This window comes from Chiroxiphia lanceolata, chromosome 8 (genome assembly GCF_009829145.1).
Source record: "Chiroxiphia lanceolata isolate bChiLan1 chromosome 8, bChiLan1.pri, whole genome shotgun sequence".
NCBI classification, from domain to species: Eukaryota; Metazoa; Chordata; class Aves; order Passeriformes; family Pipridae; genus Chiroxiphia; species Chiroxiphia lanceolata.
In genome coordinates, this window is record NC_045644.1 from 4,195,368 (window position 1) to 4,214,092 (window position 18,725).

Below are 18,725 nucleotides of genomic sequence, written 5' to 3' on the forward strand. Positions count from 1 at the left end.
TTCTGGTGCCTTCTGTACATCCTGTGTGCTTTCCCTCCCTTCTGCTTTGCAGAAGGTAAGGTCTATTTTATGCCTTAATAATGGGCTGAAAAGGGAGCAAATTGGAGCTCACAGATGCTGCTTCAGGGTCTCAAGTGCAGAGGACAGGAGAACGTGGGAAAATTAATGTTTGATAGCAAAACTTGCAGACTGGCAGTAAAACTGGATGAAACCAGTTTTATCCTCTCAAAGTGAAATGCGTGAGCAGAACAGAACTTGGCTGTGCAAATCAGAGGGGAAAAGTAATTGAAAGTAATACTTTGTTCTGGGAATTCTTGTAACTTATCCCAGAAATACTTTGCATTTCAGTGGCTTTTTATTGACTACCTGCTCTGTATAATAAATGAACCTGTCTGATTTCTGCCAAGTGGGTGAAGAATTTAATTTGCTTTAAAGTTTCTCAGTCATTCCTGAAGTTCTTGCAGTTAACCTGAGTGCTGCCTGGACATTTTATTTATAATATTTATTTATATTTTATGCTCTTTCCTGCAGTATAAAGAGCAGGCTCTGAGTGCAGTTCTGTGAAACAGCAGGAAATGGGGGGGCTGAGGAAATAGGAGATTCCACAACCCCAGCCATGTGGTTCCACAGGGATACTCATCAATGTTGTTATTTAATAACCGTCTTGATAATTTGCAGAATAAAATATTGTGGCTGGGTAATAATTTGTATAATTTCTTTTCTTTGTAGGGGCATTAATGAAGAAGAAGTGGTTCTGAAGACAAACAAGCAGGTTTATTCCCTGCTCCTGCGGGCGACTGCCAACAAGGGCCTGACCCTGCTGGAACGCACAGATCTCATCCTGAATTTACTGGAGCAGCTGGCTCCAAATTCTGAGGGCAGCAACGGGGGGATCCAGTGACTGCAACCCTGCAGAGCAGCAGAACCAGTGCCTTGCTGCATGGGATCACTGGGCTGTGTTCCCATGGGATATCTGTATTTATTGTGGTGATGTTACCACCACGTTGTTACATTGGACACCTGGGAAAGCACAGGTTCCTTTTTATCCCAACAAAACTCGTTCGGCTCCCAGCGTTTCTTTGTTTGAAATGCCAAGTTGGAGTTGTGGATGTAAATGTAACTGTTCTTCACCATGGAGAAATTAATGATTTTTCTCTTACAGGAATGGGCTTTGCAGTGATATCCATGTTTTGCATAAAAATGTAACCTCACAGCTGCTCTGGTTTGGTATTCAACGAAATATATTTTGTAAGCAAGGCTGCATTGGAACAGTTTAACTGCTGATGTCAGCCCAGGGACATTTCTGTGGGATATGTGGATGCACTACTTTATTCCAGTGAGGATCCTGCACAAAAACCTTGTGCCTTTGAAGCTTTGATGTGACTCTTGCAAATTTATCGGCCATCTCTGGGATTTTGTTTTGGAAAGTGAATGGTTTCAGCTGTGTTGTGGAGTTGATCAAGAATAGTATTATCTTTTTCAGACTTGAAACTGTGAATAAATGAGAGGATATTTTTCAATAAAAATTTATTTATTAAATATAAACTCACAAGTCTGTCTTTTCTTGGTTATGACCCTCATCAGAGCAGCAAATTAAAAGAGAATTAAAACTACTTGAAAGGCAGAAAAAAATCTGTGTAGGGGCTTATGTCAGCATGTGAGGACTCTGGGTTTTTTGAAATACACATTATTGAAATACAAAGTTTTTAAAAATACAGCACCTGATGTTCTAATGTTCTTCTACAAATAAATGTGGTTCACTATTGGAAAATAACAGTATAAACCACTTTATTTAAAGGTAGAAACAGTTTTTACATGTATGCACATGAAACTAGAAGAGCTTTCTTTAAGGTCCCTTCCAACCCAAGCTATTCTGTGATTCTCCTTCTGAGATTCCATTTCGTCTCAAGAAATGGAACTGCTTTATACAGCCAAATACTTGTCTCCAGTTTGATGAACCCACACCCACAATCTGAAATGAGTTCAGTTTGCAGGAGCACAACTGGGCTCAGATTAACTCTTGTTCCAAGTCCGGAGCATCTCACCTGGCTGGAAATTCTGGTCGCATCCTCAGAATTAAGATAACAGGACTGTACAGCAAATAAGGGCTTCTCTGTTATTCCAGGAACCTCAGCACTTTTGCTAACAACACAAATGATCATTTTTTTCAGGAGGATTATAATTGAGTATATTATGATTTAAATCTTCTATGAATCCCTTGGCATTAGCGCTAAATCGGATTATTTTTCCCCTTTCACAGATAAATAATTAAAGCATAAACTACATCCAAAACACAACTCTAACACCCTTATAAACTCTGATAAGCCAGTTTATTTCCCTGTTAATAAACCCTCCTTCTTTACAGGAACAGAAACCTAATTTTTAAGACCCCATCCTGTAAGGACATTGAGGGGCAAGAGCAGACCTGAATTAACCCCACACAGTGCAACTTCACTGCAAGAACTCTCCCATTCCACTGAGAATCTACAGTGATCATTTTCACACAAATATTTGAAAAGCAGAACACTAAACGAGTTTACAAAAGAACTTCATTGAAACGTGGGGTTTTTTGTACAAAAGACGTGTCTGCAAAACTGATTATACAGAGAAATTAAAACCTGACCTGTGTGCTGGGAGATACCTGAGGTGATGTGAGGAACTGATTTCAGGGTACAGGTGTTCACAGCTGGTTTTCAAGGATAAAATACTCACATTCACATGAGGAAAGGGAAATAGTTGGATGTTTTAAGAGATGCTGGACAGATTCCACAATTTTTAGACATTTAGGTGCAACCTTCCCACACCAGTCCCTGACAAGACTGTTGTATATTCTTGAAAAACACTTTTCTTGCACGACAACAGATCTGAAAGTGGAAACCCGTCCTACAGCAGCATGTTCACCTTCCCAGGCACCCTGGGCTCTCACTTGGGCAAGGAGCAGTTCTGGGTGTGGAGGGCTTTGTGGATCCCAGCGGCGAGGTCCTGGGGAGTGGGGCTCCCTGCAGTGCAGCTCACAGGGATCCCTGCAGCTTCCAGGGCCTCTGCAGTTGTTGGCCCGATGGCAGCAAACTGGAATGACAACATTTCCAGTTGAAATGGTCAGGCAAAGCATCACAACTCAGGTGTGTGCCCTCCCAGTTACCCGCTCACACAGCTGAGCTTCCTCAACACCACTGACCATTTCAGGTGGAGGATTTTCAATATTAAAAAGCCCCCATCAATTGAGCTACTCAGAAATTACTTAGGGAAGATTAATATTTATCCCATCATTACAAACATTTAAAGCTCTTAGTCCCTCGGAACAGCAAAAGTGAGAGGAATTTTAATCAGCTTCAGCCCAGTTCAAGCAAGGAGCTCCTCACACCTTCAGTAAGAGAAAATTAAGTCTATCCTAGAGGAGGTGGGATAAGTTGGTTGGGGAACACATTCTAGATGAAAACAATTACTTCTTTTTTTTTTTTTAAAAAATAGGCTTTCAGCTGACTCCAACCAAGGCCAGGTGGGATGGGGTTTGGAGCAGCCTGGTCTAGTGGAAGGTGTCCCTGCCCATGGCTGGGGGTGGATCTGGATGGTGTTTAAGGTCCTTTCCAACCCAAACCATTCTGTGATTCTATGACTACATAATAACATTTGTATTTGCTATGATCTGGGGTTTTTTTTCCGAGAAATAAACAAAAGAGAAAATCAAGGTTTGTAATGGCTGTAACAACTTTCCTATCTCTCACCTGCCCACCCCAAACTTACTCCCTCTTGTGTTTCACTGTTTTTAACAGAAGATACCTTGACATGGTTGATCACATCCCCTGAAAGCTGCTGAATGTGCTGGAGGCAGAATTTGACACCAGATGGGCTGAAGAACACGATGCTTGCAGGGATTCCCTGAGTGAAAGGAAGCAGAGGTTGGCACAGATCCCTCCCTGTTCCAGCAGTGCCTTGTCACAGAAATCCCTTCAGCTGTCTCCATATGGATGGGAAGGGTTTTTATGGATTAGAAACTGCAGTGAAGGCAGCAGAAAGGGATTCCTGTGGCACAGCCAGCCTTGCCAAACCCCATCCTGCCATGGAATGCTGAAGTTCAGGAGTGACTGTAACCAAATACTTTGTCACAAGTTGCCCAAGTTCTCCCTGCCCTGAGATCCTCTGGCAAGGACGAGGTGATGCCTTAGAACTGCAGACACATGGAAGGGCTGTCACTCCCAGAATAAACTGAATTAGGATTGCAGCAGGAATAGGCTGTAGCCAAATAAAACTGCCAAATTCTGCCTGGAGTGAAGGTGAGTCCCAAGCTCAGCTGACAGGCTGGAAGAGCTGGGGGTGTTCAGCCTGGAAGGCTCCAGGGAGACCTTAGAGTTGCCTTCAGTGCCTAAAGGGGCATCAAGAGAGCTGGAGAGGGACTTTGGACAAGGGCTTGGAGGGACTGGACAAGGGGGAATGGCTTCCCACTTGCAGAGGACAGGGCTGAATGGGATATTGGGAAGGAATTCTTCCCCTGGTGAGGCCCTGGCACAGGTTGCCCAGAGAAGCTGTGGCTGCCCCATCCCTGGAAGTGTCCAAGGCCAGCTTGGATGGGGCTTGGAGCAACCTGGGATAGTGGAAGGTGTCCCTGCCCATGGCAGAGGGTAGAATGGGATGGTCTCTAAGGCTCCATTCAACCCAAAGCATTCCATGATTCTATAATTCTATGAGGCTCCTACAAATGGAAAATTCAAAAATCCAATATTGAAACAATCTAAAGCCATTACTATTTTTACAATGCACTCACTGCTCCTGAATGACCTTTACTAGATGCTTTTAGAAAAACACTAATAATTCTAGCAAACATATCTCAATACACTTTTCAACAGCATGTCAGTTGGAATTCTAACACTTATAATGAGATCAGTAAAGCATTCATAGACTGGATAATCAGAGAAGGAACACAAACTAAGTAGGGCAGGTTACTACTGGATTCTGGTTTGTGACATAGAGTAAAGGTGTCCAGTGATATTTCACTTACACTACTTAAAGAAGAGTACTCAAAAAAACCTCAAACTACATCAGTGCCCAGTACCTGCTGTGAGAAGTAACTGCTCAAGGATTCCTGCAGATCAGGGTGCTGGGTCGTTTGATAAACAGTCAGGCTTTCCAGAGGTATGCCTGGAATCAGAACACACAGTCATAATTAAACAGGGTTTCTTTAATTTCTATTCTCTCAATTAAACACTGACAACATACTAATTGCCCTTAAGCGTACTATTTTAGGCTAAAAAGATAAGATAGAAATTCTGTGAAGGATTTGTATGTCCCAGAGCTGTGGGCAGCCATCCACCCTCCCAATGTTTACTCCCATCCTCCAACCTGCAGCCAACTTAACAGCAAGTTCCATTTGTACTTATTCAAATTTGGTACACAAGCTTTAGAGGCAACTTTTCTCATCACTGACTAATTAAAAGGAGTCCCCAGGGGAAGCTCAACCTTTCTCTCTAAGCACTGTAGGAAGAACTTCTCTTTTCAGGGCTCCACAAGGAAAAAGAAGAGCTGAGGAATTTGGTTTCTCTCCTGTAAACACACAAAACAAGAACTTTAATTAGTTCAGGTCTTTAATAAAGAGTAAACATGATACATTCGATACATTTTAAAGGTATCAAGCGCTGATTTATCAAATGCTTCACCACAGACACAGCCCTAAGGTAGCTCAAAACATCTGCAGTGCAGCTGCATCCCCAATTCAGAGGACAGAGGCTACTTAGCATGTACATTAAAAATATTCCATAGCTGGAATATGAATACTTTGCCTAAAAAGATCTCCCTAAAGATAAACTGCATTTCTATTCCCCCTGCCCTTCTACAAAGGAATTTATCTCCTCCTCCTCCTCAACACAATCTGCCTCAATTTTACATTTAAAATCTCAGTCCCACTCAATATATGACAGATCTCTCTCTATAAAAGAATATTCAGGCAGACAAGGAAGAGGACAGAACATTTTTTTCTGCTGAAAAGTTTCAATCTATCTGCAATTCTACCTTACTTCTGCAAGGAAAAAAGGATTCTGGTTCCACTGCTGGGATGGAAGGGAATATCCTCACTGGCTTTTGTCAAATTAGCAATTTAACAGCAGACTTTTACCCAGTTTGCCTTTTCTATAAATAACAAAATCAGAGAAAATTTCAAGCTGAAATTCTACACAGCTGCTCCAGCTTTACACTCAGCTTTCAAAAGAAATGGGAGTCCCTCAGTAAATTATTTTAGTACTTATTTAGATTTGTTAATACATGTTTAAGATACCATTACTACTAAGAGAAATGCTTTTAAATGCTGTAAGGAGATTCTTGATTCATGCAGCAGCAGAGATTCCTTGGGATAAAAAATAAAGGGCAGTATAGGAAACACCACATGGAAAGACCCTCATAGGAGTCACCACAGATACACCTGTCCTGCCTGTACACTGAATATTTACTAGAAAACATAAATATCCTTATCATAAATTATGGGAAGGAAGAATAAACTTGGCTCAGAATGCAAAAAAGGTTTTAAAATAAGATATTTCAGCATCAATTCTCCTGCAACTCCTGTCAGTTAATTGAAATATGAATATGACACCTGTAAAGAAACACAAATCCTTTTGGACTTGTGTTTACAAAGGACAGAAAAATTCCTTACTAAGCCTGAACAACACAACAGGTATTGGTATCCTCTACTTCTGTAACCAAATATTTACCTTGAAAAAGAGTAAAGCCAACTGCCCAGTTACAGAGTTAATTTCTTTATTTCTCAACCCTTTAGGTTGAAATATTTTTTTAAAGCACAAAAGGTAAACAACAAAAAAAATCTCATTATTTCAGATTTTCCTTTTATTCTGACAATAAATTCTAGTGATATAAAAAATTCAGAGCTGTTCTTTTCATCTACTTCTTTTATGCTTAAAAAAAATGAGTATATACATACTAGGGAACATGATATAATTGAATCTGTACTTCTGAGGTTGTTATAAACCTATTGAGAGCACACAAATATGCACAATCCAATAAATCCTTGAGGATGATTATATGTATCAACAACAAGCAGACTCCAACGACTGAAATTCACTGTTTGGTTGAGTTTTTTCGTATTGCTACAAGAGAACAAAAAGGTATTTCTCTTGTCTTCCTTCTCAAAAAAAAAATCCCTGCACCTGCCAACTGGCAAACATTGAATTCATTGCCAGAAGTAGATTTTCTAGCACTAAAAAAATCAGCTAACACCTCTCTTTGCTTTAATGTGTCTGCTGAAGAGCAGAGATGGGTTGTTTTCCCCTTATGGCCTTTTTGTATTGCAAGCCTAATTTTTAGTTTTCACAATTTATTATTCAATCTTGTGTTGGCAACTCTCCCTTTTACCATTAAATACTCCACATAGTTAAAATGTTTTATTTTCCAGTGAATTAGAGAACACTGTGCCCAGGAAAAGCAATATTTGCCAGCTCCAATTGTATTTTCCTTTTACCTATAAATCTCTGCTACTGTGCAGACTTTGCTGATCAATTCTCTGGCATCTGTACAAAAACACAGCCTCTTTTTTCACAGTTTGTCCTGACCCATCCAATCAAAAAATAATCAGCCCCTAAGCCTAGAAATGTTTATTATTACCATTGGAAATTTTAACAAATAAAAACAAAAGAGGAAGTGGACCTACAAGACTTTAAAAATTACCCAATAATCTGATAATTTGATGCAGCAAAGATCAGCATTACAGCTTTAATCATAATAAAATGGTTAAACAAAACTTAAAGCATCACTTTAAATTCTTCAAAACCACTCTTCTTTGGTGCTCAAAAGCAGACCCCTCTGAAACCATGTGTTAATTCAGCATTTAAACCTTATGATTAAGCAGCAATTTCCAATCTGATCTTTCACTAAACTTTGCCTACTGGCTCATATAATATTATTAATCAATTAGACAGTCTAAGATTTCATGTAAATTAATATCTTGTATATACATTTTGAAGTATTTTTTGTTGTCTGTCAGAGTTATCACCCAGAGGCTGAATTCACAGGTCCTACAAACAAGAGAGATTTGCAGCAGGTATTTTTCTGTCTCACTGTGCACTTGATTTTATCTTTAGGAAACTCTGAAACAATGGAAGGTACCTTAATTTGACTAGAAAATCTTAGCTACTTACTTGAGCAAATATACTCAGCCAATTTTTCAGCATTTCCACACTTTTCTCCTTGTGGGGTGAGGCCAATTTCTTCTACTATAACCAAAAGGAGCAGAGAAAAGCATTGAAAACAATGAGAACAATTGAGATTTACTGTCACAGAAATAAGGGTTGAAAGGGAGACTATGTGTACAGTCTCAATCAGGTTATAATCCCTCTCATCCAATTTCATTTCCAAACAGAACGGAAAAACCACATGCAAATTAAGAACAAAGGGGTGTTTTTCCTGTTTTGACCAAATTTGTTCAATTAGTGACCATCACTGTGCAATAAAAGGAGCAGAAATCCAGAAGGCAGATCCTGACTGAAGCACAGAAAGTTCTAATGTGTATAAAATTACCTATTTTCCAAATTATTTAGTTAGAAAACTTACTCATATTTTTTTCTGAGCACCCTTGAACACCAGCTAATATTCCAAAAATGGTACTAAAAGCCAGATTTACCTAAGATTTCTTTTTTAAAACCAGCTTACCTAAAGAAGCTGTAGCTTTCCCTACCACATACGTTGGTTTGATATTCCACATTTGCTTAAGAGATTTTGACCAGGCTGAAAAACATTGAATTAAGTTAAATTAAAGCACATGGCAACAAAATATGAATGCTAAACGATTATTTGGACTTCTTTTTAATCTACAAATACAGCAAAATAATAATAATTAATATTCCCATTACATATTGCAGCACTGGATGTACAAAATGAATTTTAAATGTGTTTTTTTCATTGTGTAAACAGCAGTCTACAACATGTTTTTAAAAGGTCAGTTTAAGTAACTAGTTCTTGGCTGCTTTGGTTAAGTAGCATTTCTAATGTACACTTTGCCCTGTGCCAGATCCCAAGGAATTTGCAATGCTCATTTTTGGCATTAAAAACTTAGCAGAACTCGTAGGGGAAAAAAGGCACATTGTGTAAAGGGAGATTTAGACATAGAAACCGCTGGTTTAAATTGAGTATTGAGGCAAAAAACCCCAAATATAATATTCTATGACAACAAACAAAAGGGTAAAAATCTGCAGCAAAATATTTCTTGTTCATGAGATAACCACAAGTGGAAAAGCTCTCACTAATTAGTAATTTGCACCCAAGGCTCCTTCCTTTCATTTTTAAGTGTGGAAAACCCAACCCTTAAAAGCTCAATCCACCAGGAGCCCTTTAGGATGCCACAAGAACTATGAGATACAGCTGTTTTTAAAAAGTCATGCTCCAAACATCTACTGGTGGGTGAAATAAAATGCAATAAAATACAGATTTCACAAGATACTGAAAGAGAAAGACCAAGGAATATAAATATGCACTTACCTTCTTTTTTACTGATCTCTTTTAAACATATTTTGATGGCTTCTAATGCCCTTGGACTGGTAAAAACTAGGCCTCCATAGCACTCTGGATGAGAAAGCTATTTATGAACAATAAATCAAGAAGTGAACAAAAAACAATTAGTAAATTAATTTAAAAAGCAAGTTGATCAATTCTTTACAACCTTCAGAGGAACAGAAGAGCTTCAAGAGATGTCTGAAATGCCCCAATACTTGTGTCTGTCCATGGTCCATCAACTGAAACATGAATTTTGTCTGACCAACTTAATTCTTTAACAATTATGGACAAGATCCCTGATGTTGTCCAACCACTGGACTGTGCTGTACACAAAATTTTATTATACACAGCTAAACAAGGCACCACAAGGGCACAATTAAACCAAGATAACACAAGGGATCTTGGCAACCATGGCCTAAATTTTGTTGAAAATAAGACAACCAGAATAATTTAGAACTTACCTTTTCAAATAAGCTTTCAAGAGACAGGAATTCAAATGACAAAACTGGGATCAACGTTGCTTCAAGGCCATACAATCCTAATTCCTATCAAGAAAAGGTTTGCAGCTCTTGAAATAGGTTCCAAAAAAACAGTTTTTCCCTTTTTCAAAGAATTGACTAAGTCAGCACAAGTATTTCTTTTTACTAAGGCAAAATTAAAAGGCCTTTGATTTCCTTTTACTGGTAAAACTAGTTTGGTTTGTTAGTTGTTTAGCATTACAACATAGTATTAAACAAACAGCTGTGGAATGGAGGCCTCCTGAGTTACAGGATAGCTCTGAAATCCCCAGTCCTGAAAATATTCCTGGACATCTCTGTAATTCTGTAAATAAGGTTCTTCTAAATAATGCAGTCTTCTAGAGAAATAATTCCTGTTAAACAAAACTCTTCAACAGAACTGCTCTTACAATAAGACTCACTCACATGACTAAAGGCAGTAGCAGAAAGGACCTCACCAACAACTGACCCCTATTTCACATTACATTCCCAGTGAGAATAGTAAGAATTCTTGTAATCTTAATTTTATCCATATGAACATGATCAATATTAATTAATTAAAATGAAACTGATTTAATATCAGTACTTTGCGGAGAGCTTTAAAAGTGAATTCAGTAAAAATGCCCCATAACTAACATAACTTTTTGCAGTAAGACCATATCTTCTAGGACACTTCTTCTCTCAGCATAATTTCAGACATGTACTCCTATTTTTGATTATTTTCCTCAGAAAATATCACAATTTCAAACATCCACTCCTAATTTTGATAAAGCATGTTTTCCACCTGAAACAGTTACATCCACCTGACACTATTATTTAATAGTGAAGTGACCCATTTGTTTACTTTTTTTTTAAAGTTTACTCACTTTAATATATGGATCTGGTCCGGAACCTTTGTCTTTGGGATCCTTCAGCAGCAGAACCTTCATTGTTCACCAAGTAAGTGCAGCAGAAATCTAAAATGCAAGAATGGAATTTATCTAAATTAGATCTAAATTAGATCTACTTGAACAGTGACTTCAACAGTTCAGCTCCAAAGAACTGGGTTGCTACCAGTTGTACAGCTCCCTACACAATGAGTAAGCAGTTACTGGGCATTCTCTGGGCAGGAATATCCACCCTGATAAGGCCAAAAAATAACATGCTGCCTTGAGATAACATTGCTCAAGGAAAGGGCTCCAATGAAAGTCATCAAGGAGAACACATTTTAAAGAGTATTTTGTAAAAGCAGTAACAACCCCTACAATGCCATCACATTCTGCAATGTGATCAGCTCCTATCTATGGAAAAGTTATTTATTCTATTAATTTCCATGCTGGTTTTTGCCCTCTGCTCATCATAATAATTATGCAAAGATTTGATTTGATGCATTTTGGGATCTCACCCTTTTCTAAAAGGAAAACAGTGTTTCGACATTTTTTTTTAAAATACAACATATGTGTGTCTACATGAATATAATATATATAATCATAATATTCACATGCTTTCTTTCATGTATCTCTAGTTAACAATGCTACACTGAAAACACACATTCTGCCATTAAAATGGAAGATGATAGTTCTCAGTTCCTTAAAAGCTTGCACTTTGGTGTTGAATTCATTTACAAATGTACCAATCATAAAAACAGAAATCCATTCTCTAACCGCACATTTACCCTAATTATCCACATTTACCCTAATTTTCCTGATTACATACACGCAAATTTTCTTTAAAATAAATTATTATAGAGATCCAAATGTTTTACCACAGTTAGATGGGTTTAATAACCTGGGAAGATAAAACCCCACCTGTAAGGGTGCCATGGAGCATGGTCCAGAAACCTACCAAATTCCCAAATAATCTAAGACATATATAATCAAGTAACAACAACAGTAAAAGATTTAAGAATAATTCCTGCTATCTGGGTGTCTAAGTCTCAAAACTCAACAACAAAACTGGTTTAGAGAAGCAGCAAAAGGCTCTGATCCTTCTACTACATCATGCATTTTTACCAAAAGCAGTTAGTCATTAGTAATTAATTTCAAACACAAATTCACAAATGAAATGGAAAACTATACACATACAGACTGCATCCCCAGAAAGGCAGTTTTAGTGCAGCAGGAAAAATCTGACAATTCACCTTCCTACACTGAATTGTTTCCCTGTGCATCATTTTTCACATTTTGGCAATGAACTAAGTACTCCCAGAGCACGTATAGCTCTCAAAAAAACAAAAAAAAAGAAAGAAAAAAAGAAACAGAGGCATGATTGATGCTTTAAAGGAAACAAAAATTTTAACCTACTTGGTTTGTATTTATAAAGCTGGAATCGCATCCCAGGCCCTGTGCCTTGCTCTTGTGGCTGACAGTAGGAGTACTCAGTCCCCTTCTTCAGTGACCTCATTAACACCCACCTTTCTTCGTTAATTAGACAAAAAGACTTAAACGGAGCACGTTCGACATAACTGAGGCTCAGTCATTAGTCACCACTTCGGTAATTTCAGTGCTTAGGAGTTTTCCACGTATTTTCCTGACTGGTGTTTTCCATACAGAGAACATTCACACTGTGCTTACTGTGCTGTACCTCGCTCCCTTTTGTGTTTGTTAGCCTGGAATTATCCGGAACTAGGGAGTCTAGTTCTGGGGAATCTGGGAATTATCCTTTCTTTTTTTTTTTTTTTTTTTTTTTTTTTTTTTTTTAAAGCAAGCAGCAAGCGCTTGATCCCTGTCTCAATTCGCAATTTTTACTAACTTCTACTAATACTAGTTTTTACTACTAATAATTTTTAATCATGTCAGCGATGCTCAGGATACCCTGTTCCTTTTGAAGCGCACAGTCCGGAATCACCGAGGTTGGAAAAGCCCTCCGGGATCACCGAGCCCAACCTGCCACCGGAGCACCGAGTGCCACATCCAGCGGTTCCTTGGACACCTCCAGGGACGGGCACTCCACCTCCTCCCTGGGCACCCCCTTCCAGCGCTTAACAACCCTTTCCACGCAGGAATTCCTGCCGGGAGGAAGTGACAGCAGCGGCGCGGAGAGGAAATCCGGGGGTTTGGGGAGAGGGGAGGTCCAGTCCCCGTCCCCCCCCAGCACCGCGCACCAGCCGCCCTCCCACCGCGCCCCTCCATCAGCGCGACTCCCTGTCGCGACATACGGTGACATTCGGTGACATTCGGTGTCCCCCCGGCAGTGCTGTGGCTGTGCCGGCCCCGCAGCCGCACGTCCCTTCCGCCCGCGCCTGCGCCCCGCGGGCCATGGCCACGCCGGCCAAGCGCCGCGCTCCGCAGTGCGGGGACGGGCCCGGCGGCGACTCGGGATCGGAGTCGGGATCCGGGGGATCGGACGGCTCGGAGGGCTCGGACTCGGAGGACCCGATCGATGAGGTGAGAAGGAGCGGGCCCCGCGCCGAACCGGCCCGGCCGCGCCGCTCACGGCGCCCAAAGGAGCTGCGGGAGACGGGAGAGAGCACCGGGAGCGGGGTCGGGTGGGGGCTTGGGAGATGTTCCTGAGGGTGTTCGGGAAGGTTTTTGTTTGGGGAGATGTTCCTGAGGGTGTTCGGGAGGGTTTTTGTTTGGGGGGATGTTCCTGAGGGCGTTCGGGAGGGTTTTTGTTTGGGGGGATATTCGGGAGGTTGTTTGGGAGGGAGTTTGTTTAGGAGGATGCTTGGTAAGGTGTGTAGGAGGATGTCTGGGGGGATGTTCGGGGGAATGTTCGTGAAGATGTTTAGGAGGGTGTTTGTTTAGGATGTCTAGGGGATGTTCCGGAGGGGGCTGTGCCCCTGTGATGCCCCTGTGATGCCCATGGTGGGGCGGTGGGTGCTGCTCCCGTTCCTGTGCGAGTACAGCCCGCTGTGTGTCGGTAATGGTGATATAAAGTGTGTTCGGTTTGTTGTTGAGTCTTCAGTTTTTTAACTCTTTTTCAAATGTCGGTATGCCCACGGCCTCAGTTGTACAGACCCAGCCCGTGGGGTGTCTGTGTCTGCTCAGGTGTGGGGCTGGAGCTGCTTGGGAATAGTGATCTCAGCACAGAGGATTTGTTCTGATTTCCTTTTATCAGAGAATCCTAGAATGGTTTGGGTTGGAAGGGATCTTAAAGCTCATCTTATTCCACAGCCTGCCATGGGCAAGGACACCTCCCCCTATCCCAGATTGCTCCGAACCCTGTCCAGTCTGACCTTGGACACTTCCAGGAATGGGGCAGCCACAGCTTCTCTGGGCAACCTGTACCAGGGCCTCCCCACCCTCACAGGGAAGAATTTCTTCCCAAGATCCCATCTAAAGCTACCCCCCTTCAGCCTAAAGTCTTTCCCCCTTGTTCTGTCACCAGGCCCTTTTCCAGAGTGTTGTACCAGGATTTAGTCTCACAAGAGCCTACAGCTTTAATTCTAGAGTTTTCTTTGAAAATGCTTAATTTAGCAACTTGAAACTTCAAAATGTTTGGTCTGTCTTTTTAGCCTTGTTACACCTGTTGTACCTGGAATATCGCAAGAATAATGGGAACTGGGGTGGCTACAAACTACCTGAAAGGTTGTGGCCAGGTGGGGTTCAGTTTCTTCTCCCAGGTAACAAATGACAGGACAAGGGGGAACAGCCTCAAGTTGTGCCAGGGGAGGTTTCGATTGCGTATTAGGAAAAACTTATCCACCAAAACAGCTGTCCAGCCCTGGCACAGCTGCCCAGGGCAGTGGTGGAGTCCCCATCCCTGGAGGGATTTAAAAGCCATGTGGATGTGGCACTTGGGGACACGTGTTAGGAGTGGCCTTGGCAGTGCTGGAGGAGTGGTTGGACTCGATGGTCTTAGAGGGCTTTACCAACCTAAATGATTCTGTGTTTCTGTGCACTGACTTTGAACTCTTACTAAAATCTTCAGATAAGGCAACCTGTTATTTTCACAGAGCTTAAAAAGGCCAAGAACAGAAGTATCTGTGGATTCTAAGTTGGTGCATTTTAAATTAAGTATTTTGCTGCAGTGATTGTGTTCACTAGGATTTCACTTTTAGTTAATTATTTTCCTTTTTCTTAGATGAGGCCTCACTTAAGTTAGCAAATAAAAAAACCACAAACCCTGTCTTTTTAAAAAAATATGTCCTGATAAGAAGTGTAGGTTTAATTGTGTTATCAGTTGTAGTAACATGATGGAAAAGCACATTTCCCATTTGCTAGAAACGTGTGCCATGTTGAATGGGCACTGCTCTGGTTTGATCTAACATATGTTGGAGTTCTGGACTGGCACTGCTGGTACTGTGTGTCCTGTTCAGTGTTTGTAAACTGGTAGAAGATATTTCACTACTGTTTCAAAATTAAAGCTCTTGACAATAATCCTTTCTTTTTCCTCCATTTTCTTAAAAGTGCACAACATCCCTGCATAATGTGAGTAGGACAGTGGTTTTTTTCAGTTCAACTGGATAAAATTTGCAGAATAACACTTATTTTAATTTAGTAGCCCAGCTTTTGAGGATGATATATCACTCTTACATCTATTTCAGTTTGGAAGTCTTGACATAAAGATATGTTGAGTTTCCCTCAGTTCTTGTATAAGACATCTACCATTACTTGTCTTCAAGTTTAGATTTGTTTTGATACAGCTTCTTGCCAACTGTGTTTGATATCCTCTGTTTTACTTCTTCACAGGAAGTGAATATTGAATTTGAAGCACATTCCATATCAGACAATGACTACAATGGGATAAAGAAGTTACTGCAACAGGTACTTTGACTACTTATTAGCTTGGTTGGTATGTCCACTGTGATGAATAGTATCTAAAGAGTGAAGCAGAGATATCAGTTCACATTCCCTGTATTGATTTATAGTTTTACTGTTCTTCAGCTCATGGAGATTAAATAGTTACAGCTGCATGTGAACATGTGTCTCCTAAACCGTGGTTTCCATAACTTGACCCAATGAAATATAGGATTATTCTTTCACATTACATCTTTCTGTCTTCATAATGTTAATTGCTGCCCAGGAAACCCTGTGTGTGGTGGGTCCAGGAGAAAGCACTTCACGAAGCTGATTTTTAGTCTTTACAGTATTATATTGAAGGAAGTTAAATAAAAAACCTCACTAAATAGAAATTAAAAATGGAACAGAGTATTCCATGGCAACTTAGAGACATTACTGACTTTATTTTCTACTAAGTGGCCCATGATATATTATCAGTGCCTAAAACTTAATACTTATTTCCTGTCTTCCAGTTGTTTCTAAAAGCTCCTGTTAACACTGCTGAGTTAACTGATATATTAATACAACAGAACCATATTGGAAGTATTATCAAGGTAAGACAGAATTTATGTTTGTAAGTACAGTACAATAATTGTTGTTGAAATGACATAATTTCTGTATTTCAGAAGGGGATGCTTTAATTTGTATCTTGCTTTTTGAAATTTTCTATGCCTGCTTTCAACCAAAGAATGAATTTGATTTATTATTGGTTTCTTTTTACATATGAAAGTCTTTTCACTTTCTGAATTTTGGTGTAGTAGGGAAATAATGCCGAAAATGCTATGGAGAAGTTTGTTCTCATCTCCATAAGAAATAGGAGCTTGGGACTTTCCTGCATTCTCAGGAGGTACAGAAACAGAGACCAGAAATATCCTCTGTGCAGATTTTTTTTGTGCAGAGTTCTTTGGGCATAGAAAAGGATCCAGGGATGAATCCTGAACAAGTTCTGCTGGCTCAGGAAGCTGCTTAATACTGTGTGGTGCTCAAGATATCATGGCCACATTGCTTTCAAACCCAAACAAGCTGCCCCCATGGCACACTTGTGCTGTTAAACCATTGCTGTACATCCACTTTTTGTCCTGTGCCAGCAGTTTTTCTGTCCAGGTTTAATATGATCCTTCTGTTCCGGCTGCATGATCCCCAATTATTTCCCCAGATTTTTTTATTGTGGAGTTTAGCTGAGCTCTTTGTCCCACTCCCTATCAAGGCTTTATTGCTCTGTGGTTTTTAAGACATTGCAGGTTTACTTCCCCTACTTTAGAAACTGCAGAAAATTGCTTTTGCTTAAGATATTGCCGTGCCTTGGACCGAGATGCTGCTTATTAAATGTGAGCTATCAAACTTTAGTGCCTTTCAAAAGCTCCTACTGCAGAAGATGCATGACCTGGCTTTATATAAAGCTGGCCCTGAGTACAGCAAAGTGTTCAGTGAAGCAGCACCAGAATTTGCAGTTTATGTTTGTACAGATCACCTGGATGGTTGTCATCTGCTGAGCATCTCCTGGGAAGACAAACAGCTTTTGCTGCAGAGTGGAAATAGAATGTCAGTCTGAGTTGTTGCTTTTTCTTTCTTTCAACAGCAGGCAGAAGTCCAGGAGGACAGTAGTGATGATGATGATGATGATGATGAGGTCTTTGGTTTTATAAGCTGCCTGAACTTAACAGAAAGGAAGGTTGGTATTCCTCATTAACATCTAGTTAGTGATAAATGAGGCTGCATCCTGCTTTCTGCCCTGTGTGACAAGCCTGGACAGCTGGATCAGGATTTTGAATTCCAGCATGGGGTCATAAAAGTCACACGTGACTTAGATTTTTTTTTTTTTTTGGTTGTAGTAATTTGCTGAAGGTCAAAGAGTGAAAACCAAATCCAGTAATTCCAGGGTAACTGAGCTGTCAGTCACTTGTGTTTCTCCACTTTGATCCTCCTCAGTTTGGAGTTTTGCTGTGGAGTGCTCTGTGTTCCCATCAGCTGCCAGCCTTTGTTTGCCCTCAGCTTCAGGGCTGCTGAACGATTTCAGAGGAATTGTTTAGTGCTTCGGAGGCTGCTCGAGGAAATTGCCACCAGGCCTGCAGGAAATCCCCTTGAAGGTGACATTCAAGGTTTTCTCGTGTGAATAGTCCTTCTGCAAGGTAAAGAAAATACACCTTTTGATTGCAGGGTACACAGTGTGCTGAGCAAATCAAAGAACTGGTTCTGAGTCGCTGCGAGAGGAGCTGTGACCAACACGTAGTGGAACAACTGAGTAAACTCCTGAGTGACTGTACAAAGCCTGTGGGCCTCATACTCAGTGAAAGATTCATCAATGTCCCACCCCAGATTGCTCTGCCCATGCACCAGCAGCTCCAGTAAGTTTGTTGGGGTTTTTTTTCCTGACGCAATGTTGAATAGTACTTCATATTTTTTTCAGAAATCTTACTTATGTGGAGCTATGTTAAGACAGGTGGTACTACAGATGTAACTAAAGCATGAGCAGAAAAAATTGTTTTAATCTCATATAAGGTCTTCAGTTAATTTTTAAATTTTCTTTATATCTTTAGGCTTGGGAAACTCTTTGTGCTTTAAAATATAAAAGATTTTAAAAATAAAAAAAATACAAAAAAGAGGATATAAATTAAGAATATGTGCATTTCTACTCCAGAAATAGTTGTGTGTATCTTATATTTAGCTGTGTTTAGTTTGTCTTTGTATTGCAGATTATTTTCATATTGATCTGGGAAAATTTAAAAATGAGAACTTTTTATAGGGTGCTCATTAGGAGCAACTTGGATGTTTCTTCTCATGTGTTAGTGCCTGGCTCTGGAAGGGAACATTTGGATTGAGGGACAAGCTCATTTAAGCAATTAAGGAGACCTTTAAGGAATTTTAACTTGGATATGTAAGGTAGGGTTGGTCAGGAAGGTTTTTAGAGGGAAAAAATGAGGTGCTTGAAGGCTTAACTTTGAAGTCACCACAAATACAGCACTTGTGACAGCTGAAATTCAGATTTCAGCCTCTTTCTCCTGAAGGTTTTGGAGTGTTTCAGTGACAACATGTTTAA

General features: G+C 40.2%; 3 protein-coding genes across 11 annotated transcripts in view; 2 read left to right on the forward strand and 1 right to left on the reverse strand.

Moving 5' to 3' along the window:
* EDRF1 (erythroid differentiation regulatory factor 1) overlaps positions 1 to 1,545 on the forward strand; it is a 23,195-nt gene extending 21,650 nt beyond the window's left edge. For all 4 annotated transcript variants that reach the window (XM_032694325.1, XM_032694326.1, XM_032694327.1 and 1 more), the window contains one exon: positions 730 to 1,545. In XM_032694325.1, the coding sequence (XP_032550216.1) occupies positions 730 to 901 (172 nt within the window). In that variant the 3' untranslated portion in view covers positions 902 to 1,545. The remainder of the gene's footprint in view (positions 1 to 729) is intronic.
* On the reverse strand, positions 1,513 to 13,202 carry UROS (uroporphyrinogen III synthase). Of its 6 annotated transcripts, none has more exons than XM_032694337.1 (10): positions 13,123 to 13,202; positions 10,853 to 10,942; positions 9,951 to 10,034; positions 9,475 to 9,571; positions 8,650 to 8,724; positions 8,139 to 8,213; positions 5,455 to 5,538; positions 5,051 to 5,136; positions 3,781 to 3,879; positions 1,513 to 3,069 (listed from the first exon to the last, which is right to left on the reverse strand). In XM_032694337.1, the coding sequence occupies exons 2-10, from the start codon at positions 10,913 to 10,915 to the stop codon at positions 2,923 to 2,925; spliced, it is 810 nt and encodes a 269-aa protein (XP_032550228.1). In that variant the 5' UTR covers positions 10,916 to 10,942; positions 13,123 to 13,202; the 3' UTR covers positions 1,513 to 2,922. The 6 variants fall into 6 exon arrangements, with proteins under 6 accessions (XP_032550228.1, XP_032550227.1, XP_032550226.1 ...); XM_032694336.1 differs by lacking the exon at positions 13,123 to 13,202 and adding an exon at positions 12,779 to 13,053; XM_032694335.1 differs by lacking the exon at positions 13,123 to 13,202 and adding an exon at positions 12,726 to 13,053 and having other exon boundaries at positions 10,853 to 10,945.
* The window catches only part of BCCIP (BRCA2 and CDKN1A interacting protein), an 8,926-nt gene continuing 3,397 nt past the window's right edge, over positions 13,197 to 18,725 (forward strand). The window contains exons 1-5 of the mRNA XM_032694332.1: positions 13,197 to 13,351; positions 15,599 to 15,673; positions 16,162 to 16,242; positions 17,268 to 17,360; positions 17,846 to 18,033. Of these exons, the coding sequence (XP_032550223.1) occupies positions 13,223 to 13,351; positions 15,599 to 15,673; positions 16,162 to 16,242; positions 17,268 to 17,360; positions 17,846 to 18,033 (566 nt within the window). The 5' untranslated portion in view covers positions 13,197 to 13,222. The remainder of the gene's footprint in view (positions 13,352 to 15,598; positions 15,674 to 16,161; positions 16,243 to 17,267; positions 17,361 to 17,845; positions 18,034 to 18,725) is intronic.

Coding starts and splice junctions, on each gene's coding strand:
- UROS (XM_032694337.1), bottom strand. CDS start 10,915: ATGAAGGTTCTGCTGCTGAAGGATCCCAAAGACAAAGGTTCCGGACCA. Junction 9,572..9,950: donor TTGAAAGCTTATTTGAAAAG/GTAAGTTCTAAA, acceptor GTTCATAAATAG/CTTTCTCATCCAGAGTGCTA. Junction 3,070..3,780: donor ATGTGATCAACCATGTCAAG/GTATCTTCTGTT, acceptor TTGTCATTCCAG/TTTGCTGCCATCGGGCCAAC.